The sequence below is a fragment of the Vigna angularis genome, chromosome 6 (genome assembly GCF_016808095.1).
Source record: "Vigna angularis cultivar LongXiaoDou No.4 chromosome 6, ASM1680809v1, whole genome shotgun sequence".
NCBI classification, from domain to species: domain Eukaryota; kingdom Viridiplantae; phylum Streptophyta; class Magnoliopsida; order Fabales; family Fabaceae; genus Vigna; species Vigna angularis.
The window spans coordinates 4,764,451-4,777,500 of NC_068975.1; the positions used below are offsets into that span (position 1 = coordinate 4,764,451).

The 13,050-nt window shown below is 35.1% G+C and overlaps 1 protein-coding gene across 1 annotated transcript; it reads left to right on the forward strand.

The window, feature by feature from the left end:
* Positions 1 to 3,784: 3,784 nt before the first annotated feature.
* LOC108342655 (glycerol-3-phosphate acyltransferase 1) lies at positions 3,785 to 7,059 on the forward strand. Its single transcript, XM_052879325.1, has 2 exons — positions 3,785 to 4,573; positions 5,846 to 7,059. The coding sequence occupies exons 1-2, from the start codon at positions 3,845 to 3,847 to the stop codon at positions 6,710 to 6,712; spliced, it is 1,596 nt and encodes a 531-aa protein (XP_052735285.1). The 5' UTR covers positions 3,785 to 3,844; the 3' UTR covers positions 6,713 to 7,059.
* The last annotated feature ends 5,991 nt before the right edge of the window (positions 7,060 to 13,050 follow it).

Consider the following 13,050-nt stretch of genomic DNA (forward strand, 5'->3'; position numbering starts at 1 on the left):
GATAATTTCAAAGATTCACAAAGGAAGTCTTCAAGAGGTAAGGGGAGTTAGATTTTTCGTTTGATTATTGAAATTATACTGCCTTTGATGCAAATCTGGGAAGAAGGGGATGAAAACTTGGGGTTTCTGGGTTCTGAAAAACCTGGTGCGATTCTGCAGAATCGCGCGTTCGTCCAAATTCTGGCTCGACCAATTAGTGGTCGGCCAAGTTAGCGTTCGGTTTTGGTGTTACGAGAATTCGCGTTCGTCCTTAAATATTAAATCGAGCGTTCGTCCTAAAATATTAATTGAGCGTTCGTCCTGGTGAGTGTAGCGTTCGGTCAGGAGTTGATTTAGTACCGAACGGTCAGAATATATTTAGTAGCGTTCGGTCAGGAGTTGATTTAGTACCGTTCGGTTAAGTTGAAATCATTCGTCCTCAGTTTTAGACGTTCGGCCAGTATTTTAGGTGTTCGGCAAAGTGATCTAGGTATTCAACCAAGACTCTAAACGTCCATCAAAATAGTGTTCGGTTAAGTGGATTTCGACCTTAGCATTCGGCATTATAGGGTTGATAATGTTTACTATTCATCATAAATAACGTTCGGTTTTGATGAGGTTTAATCTTTGAGCGTTCGTCCAAACATTGAGAAATTCGATATGATGTTCAATGGTCTAACGTTCGGCCTAGGTACTTGATATTAGCGTTCGGCTCAGTAGTGTTGAATCCAACTTTGTGTTCGTCCTAGCGTTGGTTCTAGAAGTGTTCGGTCCATATGGTATTCGGTGAAATAGCGTTCGGCCTAAGAATTCAATCCAAGCGTTCGGCCTAAGTATCAATCTTAGCGTTCGTCCTAATAATGTTTAAATCCAATATGATGTTCGGTAAAATAGCGTTCGGCCTAAGTACTCGATCCCAGTGTTCGGCCTAAGTATCAATCTCAGCGTTCGGCTTGATAGTGTGTTCGGTGAAATAGCGTTCGGCCTAAGTATCAATCTCAGCGTTCGGCCTGATAGTGTGTTCGGTGAAATAACGTTCGGCCTAAGTATCAATCTCAGCGTTCGGCCTGATAGTTTGTTCGGTGAAATAGCGTTCGGCCTATTGGTAAATAGCGTTCATCCAATACCGTTCGGCGAATAACGTTCGTCTAAATAGTAGTGTTGGGTTTTATGTTCATTTTCTCTGAATTGAATTATGTGCAAAATGTTTGGAATATATATATACTGTGATGTGAATTATGTGAAAAGTATGAGGTATGTTGGATTTACTGTGATAATACGGTACTTTCTGGTTATTCATGACTTGGGATAAGGTTTAAAGTAACAATATGATTCATGAACGTTTCCATGATCCTCAAGGAGAGGATACATGGTGGTGTTTTGGGGTTGTATAGAATGATTACATGGTAGCTCAGTTTTGGGGGTCATCCTGAAACTCCAATGGTCCTTCTTCTCATGTAGAGAGGATTGAACCATGTGGTGAGGAGTAGCAGGAGGTCCTAGTCTTGGGTACTTCCATATGATCCAAGGTGAGTGATAACGGATTAACCTCGTGACTGTGGCCGGGCGGTAGTGCCCAAAGTTCCACCGGGCGGTAGTGCCCAAAGTTTCACCAGGCGGTAGTGCCCAAGTTCCATAAAGCCACCACGAGTGCAAGACCCGCCATAGCTCGGTAATCATTCTAGTCCGGACGAGTCAGTCTATAAAGCAACAAGTCGGGGTATAAAGTAACAAGTCTTGTGATGTCGGTTTACCATGTTTGGATGATTTTTGCATGTCGTGTGAGATTATATAACATGCTTTTTATATCTAGCTCACCCTTGCTTGTTTGTATTGTTTGTGTATGTTTCTTTGGCGATGATCATCCACTTGGATGGGAGCAGATGGCGGGGAGGATACCTTGGAAACAGCTCTTGATGGGGATGGCAGTGATGCAGCTTAGATTTTCTAGTTTTTATTTCGTGAACTCGTTTTATTTGGAAGAACATTTTGTGTATCCTAAGTTTTAAAATTCTCCGTAAGTTCCATGGAGAAAATTTTAATACTTTAGTTGTCATTTCCGCACTATTCTAAGGATGACTATAATCCTTAACAACTCTTGACTGCTTTCCTATATTATGCATGATGACGTCTTTATTATATATGCATGATGAATATAATTGGGATGTCACATTTTATAAATGAATTTTATAATTTTAATTATAAATGAATATTTCTCTTACAATTGAATTCATCCTAATGTAGAATATTTATTAACGAGAAATATTTTTGTTGTTAAAATTTGTTTATAAATTGGACGTAAAAGTTTATGCTTTTGTTTTGATCATGTTATAGTAAAATTTATTAGTTAATCACTTGGTAAAGAATATTTTTAATTTGTTGATAAATTCATTAATAATTGAACTTTTTAAAATTCTATCGCTAATTTTATCGGTAATTGAATTTTTTAAAATACATTGATAATTTTGTCGTTGAGTGAGAAGAATAAGAGAATAAGAAAGAAAAAAGAGGAGAAGAGGAGAACCAAAAAGAAGAGAGAAGGAGGAGGGGGAAGAAGAGGCGGCGATAATAGCGACAATGATAATTTTGATGGCAACGACATCAAAGATGTTAATGATTGAGAAAGAAGAGGAGCCATAGACATAAGTGACATTGATAGACGACAACAACGACTGACGACGACGATAAACAATGACAACAACGATGAACAACAAAAGAGAAAGAAAATAAAAGAAAGAAAAAAAGACCAAATCATAATATTTACTATATTTACTTACTATATTTATTTATAAATTTAGATAATTAATAATTATTGATGAATTTTTATCCGTCAATAAAATTTAGTGTTTTAATCTAATTTTTTTCAAACATATTTTTCCTCCATTTCTGATATCTCAAAATACAATATCGTGATTCATAAAGACCTCTCAGTTCCCAAAATAGAATCAGTTGAATTTAAAGTTAAAGATTTGACCACACTCTTTCTATTACTAATTTTATTATAAGAGTATTCCCAGAAATGTAACAACATAGACACTACCACTAAAAGTGTTGAAACCTCCTATAAATTTACCCATAGCCAAAAAAGGTACGAATATATAAACTGCCGGATCAGGCCCTCCTCTAGCTACTCGATGCATTTTGAGCATCCCATTGTGTGCTATAAGTTGACTAAAGCAACTTTATTAACGTCTCATTGCTTTTATCGGAACAGTAATTCATTCTTTTCTTATAATTGCAGTGAATGAATTGAATTGTTGTCGCTTATTCTGATTAATATTAAAAGTATTATTTTACTCAAGTCATAAGATTAACTTAGTTTTAAAATTAAGTACTAATATATGAATTTTGAATCTCGTTATTTTTAAAAAAGTAAAATGTAAGGTCATCACAGTTTTCCACGAATAATTTGAACACTCGTGTCTTTAACCGATGCAAAAGTCTGTCTCACCCATTTCTAGATGTGTTTGACAAAATAAAAAGAGATGTGTTTGACAAAATAAAAAGAGATTGAAAGATATTTTGATAATATTTTTTATAATATTTTAATATTATTTATATATTATAATTAATTCGTATTTATGATTATTATTATTAATTATAAAATAATTTTGATTCAATCATAAATAATATTAAAACGTTAATAAAAAAATATTATTAAAATATCGTTATTTGAATAAAATATTAAAAACAAAAGATAGAGAATATAAAAAGATAAAACAAATTATATATATAGAAAGCAAATTGCACCTATCTATTTTAATACTATAAATGTGTCTCTGCCACTGACGACAGAAATAACCACTCGTTTTTCTGTCATATTTATGTTGGCGTAAACATTAGAGTGATAAGAGAAACTGAAAAAATGGTGTCGTCCATGGAGTTGCTAAGGCTTGCAAATTGGGTCATGAACCAGGTGCTTGTTAAATCATGTTATGGAGTAGCAAGGAAAATTAAAAGCCATGGTTTTGATTGGGGTGATCTTTCATATAAACCATTGCAACAACCTTCCTCGTTCTCTGATATTGTCAAGTGTGATTTGGAGGGTAGAGGGTCTCAAACCCTTGCTTGTGACTTCCACAAAGTCCTCTTAAGGACTCGTTCCTTCTTTCCCTATTTCATGCTGGTTGCCTTTGAAGGTGGAAGCATCTTCAGGGCATTTCTCTTGCTTTGTTCATGTCCTATACTGTGGTTTCTGAACTATGAAATGAAGCTCAGACTCATGATCTTCATCTCCTTTTGCGGACTCAAAGTGAAGGACATGGAGAACACTTCAAGGGCAGTGTTACCAAAGTTTTACTTGGAGAACCTTAATCTTGAGGCCTATGAGGTAGTTGCTTCAGTAGGGTCCAGGGTTTTCTTCACCACTATGCCTAGAGTGATGGTGGAAGGGTTTCTGAAGGAGTATTTGAATGCTGATGCTGTTATAGCCACAGAGTTGCATACTTCTGGTTCTTATTTCACTGGTTTTCTCTCTAAGTCTGGTTTTCTTGTGAAACACAGTGCCCTTAAGGATTATTTTGGCGATACAAAACCTGACCTTGGCATTGGTAACACAAGCCTTCATGATCAACTTTTTATTTCTCTTTGCAAGGTATCTCCTGAACCTAGTTACTTCTTAAGGATATACTATGCTTTTGATTATGTGTTTGTTCAAGGATTAAATTCTAGATTCGAAGTATGAAGGAAATATGTATATATTAAGAAAGGTCATTTCATAAAATAAACTTCAATATTTTAAGGGATTTATCTTTAATTCTTGGTCCACTAGAAGATCTCAAATTTGACCAAGAATACAGTATTTCACCATTTAGTTTTTTTTCTTAATTTTCTGTACATTTGTAGTAAATTTAGAAAATGGACTCTTTTGAAATAGATAAGTAATGATAAATTATCATAAGGGTGTAAAAACATAGATGATGTTTTGTGTACACCATGATGAAAATAAATATAAATAATTAATAAAATTTATTATTTATTAAATTTATTGTTCACTTGTTATTGAATTACAATTATATAATTTATTATTGTTTAATGTCATCTTCAAAATGTATATATCTTTGTACAAAAATATATGTAAAAAGTTTTATGATAATGTTAATTTAAAATATATAAATAATTACAAATTTTATCGTGAAAATGATTTAAATTTAAAATTTACTTTTATATATCAAACACAAATAAGTATATGATGTTTACTGTACTAATAATTTTTCTTAATTTCAAATAATGATATATATATATATATATATATATATATATATATTATATGCATGTCAGTAGGCCCCAAAACATGAATTCATATTGGTTTAACTTAGTTCCTCGATATTTGATTTTGATACCCTCGTAGGGTGCAGGGACCCCTCTCCACGAGCTAACCAAAAAAAGGACACTGACAACATTTTGAAATATATTTGGGTAATATGATACGGTAACGAAAACATTTCCACAATACATAATTTTCGTTTATTGAATTTTTCTGAGTTTAGAACACATTATTATAATAATAAATAAATAATAAATTAATAAAAGAATAATATGTATATTGTATCAAAATGTTATTAAAAATTTTTATGTTAAAATATCTTTTTCATATATATAAATGTATATATATATATATATATATATATATATATATAACATAGAAAAGGAAAGACTATGATATAATAAAAGATGTGTAAGTCCACAGGTATACGTTATCATTTTACAATAAAATCTGATAGGACACAGGTAAACGTTATTATTTCACCTTCTGGTGTATTTATTTCAGTTGGTACAGCATTATTAGTCTGCAATGCATCCAACACCATTAATTCAATTTATGCATTTTGTCATATCTTATTCTAAGTAAATGATAATGATGTAGGAGGCTTATGTGGTGATGAATGAGGGAAAAGTGATGCCAAGGAACAAGTATCCAAAGCCCTTAGTATTTCATGATGGAAGACTTGCATTCTTGCCTACTCCTTCAGCAACTCTGTGTATGTTCATGTGGCTTCCAATTGGACTTGTGATGGCCATTTACAGAATATTTCTGGGTGTGTTCCTTTGTTGCAAATTCACAATGGCATTAGGAGTGTGGTGTGGGTTGAAACTGGATTTCAAAGACAATAACCAGAAAAAATCAGAGTCAGATAAAGGGGTGCTTTATGTTTGCACTCACAGGACTCTCTTGGATCCAATTTTTCTGAGCTCAGGTTTGGGGAGGCCTTTGACAGCAGTGACATATAGCTTAAGCAAGGTGTCTGAGTGTATAGCCCCTATTAGGACCATAAGACTGACAAGGGACAGAAAAGAAGATGGAGAAACTATGAAAAGGTTGCTTGGTGAAGGGGATTTGGTGGTGTTTCCTGAAGGAACAACTTGTAGGGAGCCCTATCTTTTAAGGTTCAGTTCCTTGTTTGCAGAACTGGCTGATGAGATTGTGCCTGTGGCTGTGAATGTTCATCTGAGCATGTTCTATGGGACCACAGCAAGTGGCCTGAAGGTGTTGGATCCATTTTTCTTTTTCATGAACCCTAGCCCTAAATATGACATTGAGATCCTTGAAAAGGTTCCTAAAGAACTCACTTGTGCTGGGGGAAGGTCAAGTCATGAAGTGGCAAATCACATACAGAAACAGTTGGGCTATGCTTTGGGATTTGAGTGCACCAACCTTACAAGGAGGGATAAATATATAATGCTGGCTGGAAACGAAGGGGTTGTTCAAGAAAACAAGGGGAGAAGATTCTGATAATATGGAAAATTGTTCAAAGCAATGTCAAATGTTTTTATAGTTTTCTCAATCTGTAAAATGTCAAATATCTTCATGTGTAATGACTGAAAGAGTGAGCCAGAGATTTTCCATGTGAAGTTTGTTCTTCCTTTGAAATTTCATTAGATTTTAATGGAGAAAGTGTTTGTATACAATCATTTCTTTATAGGTTTAATGTTTCGGTAGATCTCTATTTTCGTCTCTCAAATAGGTTTCCTCGAAAATTGTTCAAAGCAATGTCAATTGTTTTTATAGTTTTCTCAATCTGTAAAATGTCAAATATCTTCATGTGTAATGACTGAAAGAGTGAGCTAGAGATTTTCCATGTGAAGTTTGTTCTTCCTTTGAAATTTCATTAGATTTTAATGGAGAAAGTGTTTGTATACAATCATTTCTTTATAGGTTTAATGTTTCGGTAGATCTCTATTTTCGTCTCTCAAATAGGTTTCCTTCTTTTTCGGTGTCTCAATTGGATTCTTATATTTGTAAAATTGAATAAAATAGAGGCTTGTCGTCAAATTGAAAAGACGCTGTTAAGGAGAGTGTTATAGTATACATGTGTAAGGCAAGTTGACATGTTGACGTGGCATGCTGACACCCTAGTGGTCCGTCACTTGGTCTAGTGGTCGGCCACTCATTCTAGTGGTCGGCCTGATGGTCGGCCTTTTATTCGGCCACTCAGTTTGGTAGTCAGCCTGATGATCAGCCTTTTATTCGGCCACTCAGTTTGATGGTCAGCCTGATGGTCAGCCTGGTGGTCGACTACTCGGTCTGGTGGTCGGTCGGCCTAGTGGTGCTAGTAGGCCTAATAGTCGATCTGGTGGTCGACCACTCGATTTGATAGTTGGTCGGCCTAGTGGTCGTCCACTCAGTTTGGTTGTCGGTCAGCCTGGTGGGTGGTCGACCACCAGACCGAGTGGTCGACCATCAGGTCGACCACTAGGGTGTCAGCATGCCACGTCAACATGCTAACTTCCCTTACACATGTATACTATCAGCAAGCCACGTGTAAGACCCGTATAAATAAAATGATTTCTTACCTTAAGTATTTTATTTTGTGGTATTATATAATAAATTGTGATGAAAAATAATGTTGAGAAATATTTAAGGAAGGGAAGAAAATTAAATTAATATTGGTTTCATAGTAAATTTTGAAAAAATTTGAAAGAGTATTTAAGTATAATTGTTTGCGCTGTTATATCAATGGATGGAGCCTGATTTAGTGGTTGATGTGAGTGTGCGTGGGAGGGTGTGTGCTTGGTCTCAAGTTCAAGCCCTCCTAAGACCCAAAAGGCTCCTAGCTCTTTTTAAGATGAGCGTGGAAGTGACTCCCAAAGCCTTGTTTCACTTTGCTTTTCATGCATTAAATGATGAAAGAGAAGGGTGAATGGGGGAAACACTTTAGGTTAATGCTTCCATTATTGAGAAGGGTGAATGTTATATTATTTTATTGATGTTGAGGGAAACACTTTAGGTTAATGCTTCCATTATTTGATTCCAAGAGGGAACTTTTATTCCCATTAATCCCTCATTCACGTGAAATGTTGCATGAGTGCTTGAGTCATTGCCTTTTTTTTCCACTTTGCTTGAGTAGGCACATGTTTTCTAGCCTTAGGAAGCTTGTAAGTGACCTTGGGGAGGTTAAAACTTGGAGAGTGGAAAAAAAGATTTTGGAGAGCAACCAAGTTGGTGAGAGAAAGGAAGAGCCACCCTAGCCTTGGAGTTTTTGGACGTCACTTGTAGGAGACCAAGATGAGTGGAAGCTTGTTGTCTAGTGAGGAAAGAAACCTAAGAACCTTTGGAAGCTAGCTTGGAATTGAGGTAAGGGGTTTAACTTGGGATATAACATAGTGTATGATGGGTAGAAGGTAACAATATAATGTTGTTGCATGCTTTCTTTCTTGTGTGTTGGGATTAAAGTTAACATGTTGAGGCATGTACTCTTCTTTTGGGTTTAAGTTTCATGTGTTGATGCATGGAGAATGGGTATTCACATGTTCATTTTCGTTTTTCTACTATATGGCGGTAGTTAATGGATTATACATGTTTAAATTTTATGAAACAGTGGTGTTGTTGTAATGGGTATACATGTTGGATGTATTTGGGTATTGTTTGTGTATGAAAAAGTGTCATGGGTACACTTTAAACTCATGTATATTTTGTATATCTTGGTTCTTATTACCTTGCAAGAATTATATATTGTTGGGAGCACTTATCTACACTCTTTAACCAAGAGTGTGGGTAAGAGGGTATTGAGAATTCTCTTCCATTGTTGGAAGAGGAAAGAATGAATTATGAGAATGAGAGGAGTGAAAGAGATGTTTGGTGAGTTGGGGTACATGTGTTTGATGAAAAACAGTGAAGAAGAATGAAAGTTTGATGTCTTGGGTAGAAGAAGAACATGATGGAAGAAGAATAGAAGTGGAAGATGGAGATGGGCATGGCTTGGTTGATGTAAAAGTGGCAAAGAAAAAGAAAGATGCTGGAAGAGGACCAAAAACCGTGAAGGAAGAAGCTTGGGATGACCTTTGAAAGCAAAGAAAAAAATGAAGGAATGGTAGGAAGGAGTTATAAAAAAAATAGGGAGCAAGAAAAGGGTGCATGTGTGTGAAGTGTGAAGGGAATAAGGAGTAAAAAAATATAGATAGAATGAAGTGAGTGCATGGGGGGGGGGGGGTTTACGTGAAAGGAAGAAGGAGGGTAGTGTGGGGTGTGAGTAAAAAGAATAAAATAATATTTGAAGAAAAAAAGAAAGAGAAAGTGAAGTGTGTGGGGGAGGAAGTGTGTTACGTAAATGATGTGAGAGTCATGTGTTTTAAATGAGGAAAAGAGAGAGAAGAATGAAATGAAATTTAAAAAGGTAGAAGTAAGGTGTGGTTGAAAAGTCAAAAGAGAAGAAAGTGGAAGTGTGAGGAGAGGTGGTTACGTAAATGGTGTTGGTGCATGGAATGAAGTGTGTAGTTTTTAGCATTTGAAAAGAGAGTGAAAGTGGTAGATATTGGGAGTGGGGGCCACGGTAATAGTGGGAAAATGTGGGTGAAGTAGAGTTTTGTGTAAATGCATGGAAAATAAAAGAGAAAGAGGGAAGGAAGAGAGTTTGGTTACGTAAAAAGTGGTAAAAGGGGAGAGAGAAAGAGAGTTTCATAAGAAGTGAATGGTTTCATGTGGGACCTACTTGGAAGTAAGAGAAAATGTAATTTAATAGTTTTGGGGTTCGCTTGAAAATGTAGATATAGAAGGGAGTGTGTTTAGAGAAAAAAAGGGTGTATTAGAATTATGTTTTTCTTTGATGTTGGGTATTAATTAAAAAGTGGGGGTGCACTAGAAATGTTATTCTAGTTGATGGACGTGTGAAATTAGTAATTTCAGAGGGGTGCGACAGTAGGATAAATAATTAAATTAAGTTATTTAATTCTTTGTTAGTCAATGAATTTAGTTGACTTTATATATGATGGTGATGGTTGTGATGGTAAAATTGTGAGAGTAAGCGTTCTGTCATTTCCTTAGAATTTTTGTCGAATCGATTGTGTTCGTATTGCGATACGATAGTGTGTTGAGTCTCTACGGAGACTGAGGTTCGAGTGTCACTCTTTCCTCGTGCGCGGGGACTAGAGAGGGTTGAATGTCTCGCCCAATGACTTCGGCTCGTGAGTATAGTGCTCGGTGGGTGCGCCTAACCGAAGTTTTTACTCGTAATTCCTTGAGAAGTCGGGGAGATAGGTCTGAAATTGCGATGGAAGACGACTCGAATTGCCTGTTTTGCGAAACAGGTTTGGTATGACAAACTTCAAGGAAATAACAGAAGCTCGTGTAAATGATTGAGTCATGAGTCTAATATTGTGATGTATTGTAATATTGTGACTTTGATAGTCTGAGAGGTGATGATCTAAGTTATGAGTTGAATATTATGTTGTATTGTAAGGTTGTGACTAGGATAATCTAAGTTATGATATTTTGATATTGAAATTATATGCTATGTTAGGTTCTTCGTTACTCACCCTTTCCTTTTGTGGTTGTGGTTCCACCTACAATGATCGTACTTGTGCGGGAGTAGATGGCGTTGCACATGAGGCAGAAATGAAGTAGCACGACGAGAGTTATGGGAATAACTATGGGGGACTTATCATGTTTTAAAGTAATTTTATGTCTTTGAATAATGAATTTGATATTTGTAAGGTTTTAACCTTATGTTGTAAGACGCTTAGACTTTTAATGGTTTAGTTCCGCGATGTTAATTTAAAAAAAAAAAAACTGGCGTAAAATTTTGGATTTTGTTATTTTCTAGTGGCACTCCGTAAGGGGTGTTACACCACGTAACACCTTCCTTAACGAAGTCTTTTCAATTTGACAGCAAACCTCTATTTGATTCAATTTTACAAAAATAAGGACCCAATCGAGAAGCCGAAAAAGAAAGGAACCTATTTGAGATTCTGGACGAAAATAGAGACTTACCGAAACATTAAACCTTCTTAATATTTTCTAAGATGTCAAATCTCTTACTTCATATGCAAAGAAAATAAACAACATCTCTTACTTCATATGCAAAGAAAAGAAACAACAGTTCACAACCTCTTTTATTTAAACACATATTTAACTACTTCCTTTAATAATAAAATATATATCATGTATGATAATTCTTTAGATTTTTCATATTTTTATATGTGAAAACTATTGTCTCTTATTTAGTTTTTAATTTTTAGAAATATAATAGTTTAGTGTAAGAAGGACTTTTTAATCAAATCGGATTAATGTTCTTTTTTAGGTAAATAAATTAGTTTTTTAAAAATTAGATTCTTTTTCCTTTTAGAAAAAAATTCAGAAAACAAAATAAAAATATTTTTTTAGAATAAGTTATATTTTCTATTAATTTTATTTTAAATCTTTTTTATTATTTTTTTGCAAATTTTGGATTTGGTTAATTGATTCTCTGTGCAGAGCTAATTGGGCTTAACTGGGCCAATTTGAAATGGGTTGTAATTGATCAACAGAAGCAAGTCGAGCTACATATTGGGTGTTGCTCCCTCCACCACCACCATATAATTCCTCTACCTCTCCACATTATTTTAAATATAATTATATCTTTAAGTTAAAAAGATTTTTACTTTTACCCTATTTTAAATAATTTGAAACCCTAATTTTACTTTCCTAGCACCCACCCACAGAACTCTCTTCCCCTTTTCCCATTTCCGTTTCACCTCCCCACCTCCTGTGCTTCCATTCCTTTTTCTTCAGTCTTACAAAATCATTACGTTTAAAATCTAATTATATATCACATCCAAAATTAAAAATTTAAATTTAAACTAATATAAATATACATTATTAAGATACATTAAAAATATATTCAAAAATAATAAATCAAAACATTTAAATTAAATTATTAAAATATCTCTAAACTAATAAAACAAACCCTAAAATAAAAAATGAAACCTTTAAACGGAGGTGACATCCTTCAACGGATGTCAACATCCGTTTAAGGTAAAATGGATGTCGACATCCGTTTTACCTTAAACGGATGTTGACATCCGTTGAAGGATGTCACCTCGTTTAAAGGTTTCATTTTTTATTTTAGGGTTTTATGTCATGGTTTATTCGAGTACGCACCTGGAGGAAGCACCACACACGCACTGCACCACTTCGCGCACTGCACCACGAGAGCGATACTGCACCACCACGAGAGGGAGACTGCTTGATAATTCTTTTCACCACCACCAACCTTTGCAACTTGTAGTATCTCACAACAAACCAAAGAAAGAGAGGAACAAGTATAATGTTAAAATAAAAGAAAAATATTTTACTCATACAGATACTACAATAGGTTATTAGTGAAATAGGTTATGAAGGGGTAAAATTAAAAAATAATAACCCTAAAAATAAAATTTTACTAAGGGGCAAAATAGTAAAGGAGATGTGGAGGGAGAAAGGTGTGGTGGTGGAGGGAGCAACATCCCTATATATTTTGGGTTGTTTTTAGAATCGGGCTGAAAGGTTAGGAGTAGTTGCATTGGACTTGAAAAGCCAGCAGAAGAGTCCTGGTCCCTTTTTGGGTCGTTTGAATCTAAAAGCAACTGCCCAGGGAATTGGGCTACACTGTTTTGGGCCTTTGGGATTAATGAAACACAATGTTTTATTGGTTGCTGCTGCCTTTGGGGAGTAATGCTCGAAGAAGGGCTCATTCCAAGTTCAAACTCCTCTATGCTAGGGTTTAGTTTCGTGGCGAGAGAAGAGAGCTTCAACGGCTTGTGATGTTGACCCAGAAGATGAAGCTTGTGCTTTGCCACTTATCAAGAAGCCTAAAGAAGATGATCGGAGCTTGAACT